Genomic DNA, 12,670 nt, shown 5'->3' on the forward strand with positions numbered 1-12,670 from the left:
AGGTCGGTTGGCTTCCTTCATCTGGTGATAAAGGGACTGATATATAGAAGGTAGCCATTTCAAGTAGTTTGACAACTCATTTTCCAGTCGTTCTAGCTGTGCACCTGTACTTTGAGAGGGGATTGGCATCGGTCTTCCAGTAAGCATCTCATGTGGGGTCAAATGTGTGCTATGGTTTCTTGAGAATCTCATGCTCATCAGGACAAGGGGTAATGCAGCTACCGAATTCAACCCAGTGTCCTGACTAGTTTTTGCCAATTTGGATGTAATTGTTACATTTGCTCTTTCTACTAGTCCTGCAGATTGTGGGTGATACACACAGGAGAGCTTATGTTTGATGCCAGTTGTTTTGTTAGACAGCTAATTACACTGTTTACAAAATGGCTGCCATTGTCCGATCTAATCATTTTAGGTATGCCAAATCATGGAATTACTTCTCTTGTTAAACATTTGGCAATTGTCTGTGCATCATTGTGGTTGGATGGAAAGACTCTCCCCACTTAAAGAATCTGTCTACCACTACTAGACAGTACCTTTTCTCTTCTTTCTTTTCTGTCCTGTCATTAAAGTCCATGTAGATGTTTTCAAATGGGCCTAAGGGACTAGGGATATGTCCTGTTTGTGGCTGAAATGTCTTATGCATGTTGTATTTTCTGCAGATATCACAGTTAATGATGAAATTGTCAATTGTGGGTTACAAATAAGGTGAAAACTAACATTGTTCAATATACCTGTTCAATATACACCGTGAGTCACTTTGCAAAGGAAAGGCAACAATTTCACTGGCACTACCACGTTCCCTGACACTATGCTACGAAACAGGCCCATTTGTTTGTCATAAGCCACCCCCTTTGTAGCCACTCTTTTCTCTTCTTTCCTCAGCTGCTTTAGTAGTTCTTTTCTCTTTTTCTTTCTTGTCTTCAACCTTTAATTTCTATCTCAGTTTTACATCAAGGTCTTCATTCTCTTCATCATCATTTGTTGCTTCACTGTCTGTATAATCTGTAGAGGTACCCTCTTCATCACCAGTCATGTCTCTACGACCATTGTGTGTTTGCTTTTGGACACAGCATGTTCTCACAGTAGTTCCTCTGCAGCTGACATCCTGTCTCTCCTGCTGGCAAGGAGAGTTTGAGGATGGGTCTTGTTCTCTTTTGGTCTCACGTCACCTTGTCCTGCGCCCCCCCCAAAACTGAACAGTGACTTGTAATAGGACTGTATGCAGCTGGATTATATCTCCTTCCAGTTCTAGTCCCTCTTCTTCTTTTATCAGTGGATAGATGTCCTTATAAGTGGGGATATACAAGGCCTTCCTGTCAGTGTAGCTGGTGCGTCTGGCTTCAAAAATGACACCTCTTTTGCCTTTTCCCCAACTCTCCTTTTAATGTCGACAAATTTTCTTTATTTCCGCAGAGTGTCTTTGTTCTTCTGCCTCTCTTCTTTCTTTAGCTTTATCCTTCCAGAACTGTTGAACTCTTAGCGTCTTCTCAGCATTTCCTGGTTTGAAGTGGTGTTGTTTTATAAGCTTTTCCACTTCTGCAATGTATGAGGGGTCAAACGTGCCATTTTTTTGGGAACACTTGGAAACTTGGGAACACTTGGAAACACCTTTAGTCTTGGCTGTTCATTTTTTACTCTGCTTAGTGATATATTTCTCTTCTGAGGGATAGCTATCACAAATTTCTTCCAACGGGGTCTTCATTGTTATCTAAGCCTGACCATGCCCTGTCTACTTATCTTTAGTCTTGCTAAATTAGTTTAGAGAAAATGTCTTTTATGGTTTCTGGTGTCAATTTTCTTAGATTATACCACTGAGTAAGTCTCCACAATTTACTATTTATGTCCTCTGATGGCTGATATTTCTCCACTCTGTCCTTAAAACAAGTTTTTTCTAGACAAAAATGGATTCTTTGTCCTCTAGTGGACTGTTTTAATTCTATCTCTCTTTGTGAGGTTACTGATATTACTATAATAGACTATAATAGTCTTTCCACATCCAGCCACAAAGCACCATCTACAGTATAAAATTTGGAATAAGCCAAAGAATAAAAATTACATTTTCTCTAATCCTTTAACACACAATTTTGTATTTTATCAATCTGCTGTTAGTATGACCCAGCTGTTAGTAAAAACATTCCACTTAAGCAGACTATAATCTTATAGCAGCAATTTTATGATTCATCAATAAGTGTAATCAATACACACTCTACCACTCACACACACACACACACACTGGTAGGTATCCAGCTTAAAATTCAGATAGCCAACAAACAATGTGCTGATTAACACACCCAAAGTAAAAAATACTAAATTGCAGATATCCAGCAAGCAACAATGCGCTGAATATGCCATTCAAGTAACACACTCAAAATGCTAAAATGTCAGCTGGCAAATGAACATTGTACTGATTATACAAGTTTACTTAACCTACTCGAAATGAAAAATGCTAAAATGAGATGTCCATTTATCAATTCATTAAACTACTCAAAATGATAAATGATAAAAATTCTGATAGCAAATAAACAATGCATTAACCTACTCAAAAAATAAAAATGCTAAAAATTCTACACTGATTATCCAAAATAAATTAGTACATTAAAAAATAAAAATTTAATTGCATAAATAAACTTAACTTAATTCTGTGCTGATTGAACACTAAAAATAAAAATTTAATTTGCACAGTATAAATGAAAAATGTCAGTTCTGTTTGTAAAGATCAAATGGCTCTTAATCCACTGGCTACAAAGTGCATTAAATCTCAGCAAGTCACCAGAGCTAGCGTCTCTCTCTCTCTTTCCTTCTCACACACACACACACACACACACACACACACACACATACACACACACATACACACACATACACACACATGTGTGTGGTGGACTGTGATGGACTGGTGTCCCATCCAAGGTACTTCAAGCCAAGTTTTCTTGGGATAGACTAGTTTCATCATGGCCCGGACCAGGATAAAGTGCTTACTGCAGATAATGATGATGTTGATGATGATGATGATGATGATTAATTTAATAATAAGTCCTGTAAGTTGCGAGATGGGGCAAACACTGCTTAGATCAAAAGGTGCAGGCTCTTTGTTGGTACCTCAAATAGTGAAGGCTACAGCAGGGGGTAGAGGTTTCTCTTACAAAGTCCCACAGTTATGGGACAGCCTTCCAATTAGTGTTCTAGATTCAGACACAGTACCAGTGTTTAAGTCTAGGCTGAAAACATATTTGTTTAGTCAAGCATTTCTCTTAGGTAAAGACGCAGCTGTGGAGGGCTCACAGGCATAGAATGTTTTGGTAAACTGGGATATTTGGATGCTATCACCCTCGCCATTTCTGTAAAGTTGCTTTGTGACAATGTCCTGCATGTAGTTTCCTTTCCTCTGGTCCAGGGACAACACTCTGCTTGATGGAGAGGTTAAAAAATGCCTGGTGCTAGTTGTTTAACACAGACTTTTAGCACACATCCAGGGATGTTGTCCGGACCGCATGTTTTTCTGGTGTTAACTTCGTGTAGCACCTTCCTCACATCCAGTTCTGAAATGACCAGTCTTTCCTGTTCCCCAGTTAGACCTGATGGTTCATACTCATGGTTTTCCTGGTCTGTGCTGGTAACCGCAAACCATGAATAGAAGATGTTCAAGTCGTTGGCTAGGGAGGCACTGCCGTTATTAATGGTGGGCTTGAGTTTGTCGTCTGTAACAGTTTGCGTGCTCTGCCACAGACACCTGGAACCCTGGGTCTCAATCTTGTCCTTGTATTTACTTTTGGCTTCCCTCACCGTTTTTCTCACCGTTTTCATCAGGTTGTAGATCACCACTTTGTATTCGTCCATGTTGCTGGTCTGCAGCCCTGCGCTGTAGGCAGCTGTGCGCTCGTTCAGAGCTTTCCGCATGGATCAGTCTACCCATGGCTTCTGATTGTTGACAATGTAGATGAAACACACTGAGATCTTCCTTGTTTCTTCTTCCTAAAAAGTCTATTCTGTAAGCTGGATCTCTTGGGCTCACAAAAGTCTCAGGTAGATCTCACGAATGTTTCCTCAATGTGAGAAGAGAAAACACATAAAGAGGGAAATGATGAAGAGCAGCAGGTGAGGGCAATTTATTCCAGCTTCACCTGGAGACAGACAGAAAAGATTTATTCTAAACGTTATTGAATAAAACTTTAAATTTTAAACTTTAAACCTTTTTCTGATAAAATGTCAAAGATAAATGGTGATCTTCACCATATATAATTATTTAAATTTGGTTTGATATTTACTTGCCTGAGAGAGTTGAGGAAGTTGATGGTTCCTGTTTCCTCTCTTTAGGTTTTTCTTTGGAGGAAAAAGAAAAAGAAGAATTCCATTGTTCACTCTTTTCTTCTCTATAATTATAAATATATTTACTTCACAGCTGCAAAAGTATTGAATGTCTTACAAATAATATAGATAATTATATTATATTGCATTATATTATATTATACAGTGTTTCTCCCAGCCTTATCCTGTATTTTGATTCAGTTTTATCTACTTCTCTTCATTTCCAATTTTCTCTGTCCATCTGAAACCCTATCTTCTGGCTTAGCTCAGCAATAAGAGCCAGCACACTTAATTGCATAATATTTAATATTTGCAATTGAACAAAAGTGTATAATGTTCATGTTTCTTGAATAAAATAAAAAGAGCTGGCTCCTTCAGCTCCCAAACAGCTCTTCATTTAATGCCACTTCTGGCTTTTATAATTCAGCCAAATTTAGCAATGTTTTGACCTGTGATTGGTATGTGCGCACATATATCACTTAAAGTGTTCAGTGTAATTATACTAAACCTTATGATTACCAGAATAAGATAATTTTACATTATGTTTGGTATAAAAACCTTAAATAATGTAAAAGCACTATTACACGTGTGTATTGAACATTTTATTTATACTGAACTATCCAAAACACAAACCATTCCAAACAAATCACACTCAAATCGGACCACGGCGTGTTATATAACAAATAAAAAATAAACTACAGTTTGCAGATTTGGATGTACAATTCTAATATGCCTGTGAAGGTTGTTAGTAGACCCTGATCGATATGATATTTTTACCTTACAAATTCTATATTCTGGTTTTATGTTGTCTATGTTATTAAAATTCATCCAAATGCTACTTCATTTGCAACTATCACTCATCTTGTTTTCTGACCCGAAATTAAGGATGATCTTTTCGCCACATTGCTCGACCACGCACACTCCCTGCAGGAGTGAAGAATCAACACAATCGTCTACACGTTTTCTTTCCTGGCCATTGACTGTGACATCAATTCCAAATATAAACACGCCCCATAGTAAACTCCCAACCCCAACACTGACTGACAGGTTTCTGTGCAAGGCATCTGTAATGTAAATGCAAAGGGAATTGCGATTGCATTTGAGTTTTGGCAGGCTCTACATGCAACACTGAGGAAGTGAAATAGCAAACGGGGTAATTACTATTTCAATATCACAGGGTCATAACTCGTAAGACAACTGGACTTTGCTTTTCCATTTGTTACGTCCCGTGACATAAATTATATTGTGCATACTGGTGATTTTCTCTCTCTCTCTCTCTCTCTCTTCACGCAGTGCTCCAAACCATCAGCAGCTGACCCTAACTAGTGGGAGCGTGGTTCCTCTGTCAAGCGTGTGTAACAGCCAATATAACGTGGCAGAGAAGCAGAGCTCGGAGTGAGTCCCTTTCGTGCTATCTCAATCAGCGTGTTGTGTAATTGCTGTTGAGCAAAAGTGTAATGGGTAAATCTGTTGCGTGAATACGAAATGGTCATTTGATCTGCGGGTTAAACAGTAAAACCGTGTAGGGAGACGGGAGCCTATTTATTTGGGTTTTACACCCTTTCTGTTTTTCTCCTGTTTTTACGTCAGTCAGGGAGAGAGGTAAGACAACTGTTTTTTTTATTTGCTTTTGTAGGTAATTTATATTGTTTAAACTCTTTAGGAAGGTCTTGTTTTGTTTATTATTTTGGCATTGCCCTCTTCTAACGATTTGGTTGTTTTCTGTTTATCGATCTTTGGTTATGTTATTTACTTGGCTTTGCTAAGCCGGTAATAAAACCACTTCATTTGAGGATATTCTGTGTTTGGGTGGTGTTAATTAAGTGTTGTGGGTGTAAACTTGAGCTGGGATAGGAGAAAGGGAGATTTCTCCGCGTGTGTTTTGCAGTATTTTTTCGTTGGCTAATTCTTCTTTTTTTTTTGAGCCACGTTTTACTTTTTTTGTGTTACTTCCTCCCCAACCCCTAGACTAAGGAGAGAACGTAACACATTTGAAATTTGGCAGACATTGTACATTTGTGTAAACGAAAATGCAAACGTTAATACACGATTTTCATTTGAATTATGTCACAATTTATGCATCCACAAATAGGAAACGCAAATGCAAATGCAGTTTTGCAATTGCTTCTGAAATTTATGGAAGTATTTTCTGGACAATTTTTTCCCTTTTTGCAAATTCCTGTACATATATTGCTTACTTCTTCTTATTTTTTTTATTTCTTATTTCTTATTCATTTGTGCTTTTAATTTAGTATTTAAATGCACAGTCTAAAAAGGAGTAGGCAAGGTTTTCATTTCATTGCAAATTATATAACTATGTATGTGACTAATAAAAAATCTTGAATATTTTAGAATAATGACAATCATTCAGTATGTCCAGCTTTGTTTTGTGATGTGTGTAACAGTCAGTGTGTGTTCTACTGACACTAACTCACTTACCCTGGACTGAGAGATTAACACGGCTGATCTCTTCTCTTTTTGTCATGCCAGAGGCAGAGCTCTTGGTGAGTTTCACTATCTGGTAGCTCGTGTAGACACCTGCATCAGTAACTGTCAGATTGCGCAACACCAAGGAACAGTTCCCCTTACGCAGCTCTTCCTCAGGGACGTCCACACGGCCCTCATATCCCTCACCCTGATAGCTCTCCTCACCAAATCGCTCAAACACATCCTCAGATTTGATGCGCCACCTAATATGCGGTGTTTCAGTGCCTACACGCTGCAGTTTACACGGCAGGACAGCTGTAGACCCCACCTGGCCAGGTACAGTGATCTCAGGTTCTAAAGAGAGGAGGCCTGAGATGGGAAAATTAAAATCTAGATTACTTGTAGCACCATTTAGCTAATGATCTTATGTTAATAGCCTTAATGTTTCATCTGTTTTATGGTTACTTACCCACACAGAAGGTGAGCCACACGATGCAAATATAAGAAAAGGAGGTCATCTTTCTCTGATATTGTGTGGAGGAGTGTGTGCAGGTTTCCTAAAACAAGCAAAGCCAGGTGTGGACAGAGAAATATTTAAGTAACTACAGGTAACAGGGTGTTTCTCTTAATTCAAAAAATATCATTATGTAATAATATAGCATTATATAATAATAAACAGATTAAACAAAATACATGTATGCTTTCATACAGATTCAACAGCATCAAATACAGCGGCCCCAAAATATATGTGGACATTTAAGCCACACGTACAAATGTATTAGTATTAGTGTTTGCATTTAGCATCTGTTGCTTTTAACTCTCAGTATGTTCAAAAAGCTGTCACTTTAAACACATTTGGCCTGTTTTCCTTTTCATGTCACATTAAAAAACATATAAAAGAAAAATACAATGTCTGAGTATGAAACTAACTTTATCACATTAAAAGAGACACAATGGTACCAAGTGATTCGAAGCGGAATCAAACCTCTATAGCCACAAAACACGCTCTAAGTACACTCCGAGCACCATCTAATAATATGGATTATTAACAGAAAGCTATTCCGTGGAACAAAAGCCAGTAAAAGATAAATGCACAAAAAACACAAACAAAAAGTAACATAGACATTTATCAGCAAGAAAAAGAAAAAAAAAGATAAAAGTGCAATGAAAGTGCAACACTGTCCCTGAGAGCTTAAACCACAGAAGCCACTTTAAACCACTTTTTTTCTGAAGGGTGAGTTATTATTTCTTTTCTTGTAAGTCATGTGATTATTTATACACATGCCACTTGTTTTCTCATTGCTCTTTAACCAATTCCTCTAATAAAATATATTGTGATATAATGGGGTCAGGAAATGGATACAAAACTCACTGTCTGTTTTATATATTCTTTTAAATAAACAGACAAATTTCACGCTTCAGCAAATAAATGCCAAGTCTATCACTGGACCATTGTTTTTCATGTTGGTTCTTCAGGTGCTTTGCTGACTTTGTTGGTGCTGCTGTGTAGCAGATTTTGTTTAACTTCTGTGTTTTGAATGTATGCTTGTGTATGCTTGTAGAACTATTTCTCATATCAGTCAAAAGGTTTTGGAGTCTACAGCACTGCTCATCTGAGAGCCTTAAACAAGACACTGTGAATTCTCCTGAAACAATATTTCAGCTGATCTAATTAATACAGCTTTAACAGTATCTATGGAGTTCAGGGAGATGGGTCATTTTATATAGAGATTTAATGAAACAATACTGAGTATGTGTATTGGGGTTGAGACTGACCTGAAGCAGTGGATCAGTACTGAATCAGATTTGATGTCATTTCTCATGTGATTGCACGGATGTATTTTATACGATATGATGACCGCCTATACACATGAACACAGGACACTAATTGTCTTAAAGCATGAAACCTCTGAATTGGGTACTAGAACAATGTCAGTACTGAATCAAAATCATTAATCTGCCCATACCCAGAGCTCTGATAATGGCAATGTATCATTAAAAAACCTGGCATTGTACATGTCTACTTTCACATAGAACAGGGTTGTGGCCTCAGAGGTATCACCTCTGTTTCCTTGCAAAGATTAATACATATGAAATGTAATCAGTATCTTCACCTGTTCACTGTAGATAAGATTAAGACACAGCACTCTTTACTTACCGCAAATAAACATAAGAGGAGCTCGATACTAAACTCTCTTATTACATTGAGCAGGTTTAAACTTTTAACCATAAAACAGGTGTGTGTGTGTGTTTTAAAATGTTTTGTTTGATTTTATTTAGATTTAAGCCACAGTTGGAGTAGAATTTGAACTCAGTGATATGACTTAGTCACCTGCTGTATATACTTTATACTGTATACTTGCTGTACATACATACATACTTTTACACTATATGATATACTCATTTTATAGTCTATTTATTGTCTAATGTTATATGTTTGTTGTTTATAACACCAGTCAGAAGCAGTGCTCCTAATTTCGTTGTATACAGAGATATACAATGACAATAAAGGCTTCATTCATTCATTACCACCTGCTGTTCAGGAGAACAATATGGTACAGCAGGATGAGGTTGACAAATTGTGAAAAACTGATGGACTACTCAGAAAATGTCTTAAAATGTATATTTCTATGGTAAGGCTGACATTTGCAAGAAATTAAACAGCACCTCTGTACATGGTAGATAGTGACCTCTGTGGGTTAAATCGTGTATGTCTGGAGAACGCAAAACAAAACCACCTACTGGCTTACTGTGAAGCATTTAAGGGCAACATTTGTATATAATGTATATGATGTTGTGATAATATAAAAAGTCCTGACTTATCTACACGTTATAGACATTATGTAAAAGTACCTTGTATTATATGCTTATTATTTTAATCAGTTTAATTTGTGTATAAATAAAATGTTTTCCAGTGAGAGAAATATTTATTCAGTTGTCACCAAAAATGTCATTCTCTCTCTTATCTGGAACCTCTCAGGGGTTTTATACTAAATACTGAACCTGGAATTACTGATGAATCAGAGAGTATGAATCCAAACAGGTTTGAGAGCAGTGCCAAATACTTGATGATTAATGACCAAAATAGCAAATAGAAAACAATCGAAAGTGTAATAATGATTCACAGAAATTATGTAGCTTGGATATTTTGATACACACTTTAATTAACTGGTTCAACACCGCAGTGTATCAAAAGTGTCAAGTAAAACCATGACTGTCTCACTGCTCTGAGGTTAACCAGCCACTGGTATAAATGTGCTAGCTGGGCTAAACCCCCACATCTGAATCTTACACATAGGGTTTCACACATTTTCACATTTAGTTCATGTAGTTTTATTTTTCACATGATTTTTTTTTACACAAATTTTCACATGTGAATTTTACATGATTAATTTTGCTTTCATCTGAGATTTTTTTTTCACATTATCAAATATTCTTTTTGTTTTCATGTTTCCTTTATTTTCTCATTTTCTATTTATCTTCTAAGTCTTTTTTTCTCATCAGAGGATATAAAAAGTCTACAGACCGATGTTAAAAGCGCAAGTTTATGGATTTAAAAACTAAACCAAACTTTAATGTGGATTTTTTTTTTTTTTTTTTACACACAATTAATTTATTTTCATATATGATTTATTTATTTATTTATTTTCACAAGTGATTTTACATGTGATGTCACACTTTTATGAGTTCACATTCACAATTTTAGGACACAACATGAAATGCACTTTTACACACATTTTTGTGATCCTGTATTATGCTATGTGTTTTTTTCCATAAGCTGTTTCAAATGAAAAAAAAAGACATTAGCATTTGGATTTTTGTGGAACTGAACACATCATCACCACCTGTGGTTGTAAGAAAAAAAACAGTTTTTTTTGTGAGGTTATTTCAGGACATGATTGCACACATTTAGCACCTTGCTTCAAACATTACAAGCTATGTAGTCTGAAATAACCTTAAACACTTTTCATACAGTACATGTATTGTTTTAATAAGGTGGCACTCATAGAGCCAGGAAATACCTCACACCAATTTGCATTCATACAACTTTTACAAATTAACTTAAGAGAAATCAATTTATTGCTTAAACATTTATTAAACAGTTGGCAACTCTGGACTTTTCTTTTAAGGTGTTCCAACTATTTGTGGGTTGTTTTTTTTTTTTTTTTACATTTTTCATGAATATACCACAAAATGGAAACTAAATCAAATGATTATTGCAGTTTACATGAAAAATGGTTAAGTATTGATCAAAGTAATCTATTGGTTGTATAGAATGAACGGTGTATGGACATGAACTACATCCATCCATCCATCCTCTGTATCACTCATCCTGCACATCAGCCAATCCCAGGGGACTTGGGGCACAAGGCAGGGGAAACCCTGGACAGGGTGCCAACCCATCACAGGGCACAATCGCACACACACACTACGGACAATTTATAGATGCCAATCTGCCTACAGCGCATGTCTCTGGACAGGGGGAGGAAACCGGAGTACCTGGATGAAACCCCCAAAGCACAGGGAAACCATGCAAGCTTCACACTCACAGGGCGGAGGCGGGATTCGAGCGCCCAAACCCCGGAGGTGCGAGGCAACAGTGCTAACCACTAAACCACTGAGCCCCCCTTTGAACTACATCAGTTGCACATAAATAAATATATTACATTTACACGTTTTTTTTTTCTTTGAGTTTCCATACTTTTGACATTTTATTAACAGGGAAGAATATACATTGATTCAATGCTCCATTTTTTCAGTGAACCTTGAAAAAGATTTAAATTAAGAAATTGTTTTCACTTATTGTTTTCTATTCTGGAAAACAACAACAACATCTAGTCAACTTCTAGGAAAGCTGAACCTGCTGGGCCTGAACACCTCCCTCTGTAACTGGATCCTGGACTTCCTGACTGGGAGACTTCAGTCAGTCCGGATCAGGAGCAGCATCTCCAACACCACCACACTGTGTGCTCAGCCCACTGCTGTTCACTCTGCTGACTCATGACTGTGTAGCAATGCACAGCTAGAATCACATCATCAAGTTCGCCCAATGACACGACCGTGGTGGGTCTCATCAGCAAGAACGACGAGTCAGCATACAGAGAGGAGGTGCAGTGGCTAACGGACTGGTGCAAAGCCAACAACCTGTCTCTGAATGTGGACAAAACTAAAGAGATGGTTGTTGACTTCAGAAGAGCACAGAGTGACCACTCTCCGCTGAACTCCGGCGGCTCCTGCGTGGAGATCGTCAAGAGCACCAAGTTTCTTGGTGTTCACCTGGCGGAGAACCTCACCTGGTCGCTCAACACCAGTTCCATAATGAAGAAAGCCCATCAGGAAAGCCCATCTCCCACCCTCCATCCTGACCATGTTCTACAGAGGGACTATCGAGAACATCCTGAGCAGCTGCATCACTGCCTGGTTTGGGAATTGCACTGTCTTGGATCGCAAGACCCTACAGCGGATAGTGAGGACAGCTGAGAAGATCATCGGGGTCTCTCTTTCCTGCATCATGGACATTTACACCTCACGCTGCATCTGCAAAGCCACCAGCATTGTGGACGACCACACACACCCCTCACACACACCCCTCTCACACAGTCTTCACCCTCCTGCCGTCTGGTAAACGGTACCGAAGCATTCGGGCCTCACGACCAGACTGTGCAATAGTTTCTTCCCCCATACCATCAGACTCCTCAATACTAACTGGACTGAGGGAACACACACACACACACACACATACATATGTAACACACACAACTGAGCATCCTCCATCCTTCAAAAGTTTTTGCACATGTTTATGCTGCTACAAATACTTATTACTGTACATAGGCTGCTACTCTTATGTTTACACTATTTCAGCCACTTGTATCGTACTCTTGTAATATTTGCACTATTGTCACTAGGTCACGTTTAAACAGAACTGTGTACTGGTCGG

General features: G+C 37.9%; 1 protein-coding gene across 1 annotated transcript; it reads right to left on the reverse strand.

Annotated features, from left to right (window-relative positions):
* Positions 1–4,254: 4,254 nt before the first annotated feature.
* LOC113523826 (CD276 antigen homolog) lies at positions 4,255–7,956 on the reverse strand. Its single transcript, XM_034307468.2, has 3 exons — positions 7,202–7,956; positions 6,745–7,101; positions 4,255–4,320 (listed from the first exon to the last, which is right to left on the reverse strand). The coding sequence occupies exons 1-3, from the start codon at positions 7,248–7,250 to the stop codon at positions 4,262–4,264; spliced, it is 465 nt and encodes a 154-aa protein (XP_034163359.2). The 5' UTR covers positions 7,251–7,956; the 3' UTR covers positions 4,255–4,261.
* Between the last annotated feature and the right edge of the window lie 4,714 nt (positions 7,957–12,670).

Source organism: Pangasianodon hypophthalmus, chromosome 9 (genome assembly GCF_027358585.1).
Source record: "Pangasianodon hypophthalmus isolate fPanHyp1 chromosome 9, fPanHyp1.pri, whole genome shotgun sequence".
Lineage (NCBI taxonomy): Eukaryota > Metazoa > Chordata > Actinopteri > Siluriformes > Pangasiidae > Pangasianodon > Pangasianodon hypophthalmus.

Bases quoted from the DNA above. Each gene is read 5' to 3' on its own strand.
- LOC113523826 (XM_034307468.2), bottom strand. From the start codon at position 7,250: ATGACCTCCTTTTCTTATATTTGCATCGTGTGGCTCACCTTCTGTGTG. The intron at 7,102-7,201 runs GTAAGTAACCAT...TTCCCATCTCAG, and splicing joins GTGGCTCACCTTCTGTGTGG to GCCTCCTCTCTTTAGAACCT. The intron at 4,321-6,744 runs GTAAGTGAGTTA...TTTCCTCCAAAG, and splicing joins TGTTAATCTCTCAGTCCAGG to AAAAACCTAAAGAGAGGAAA.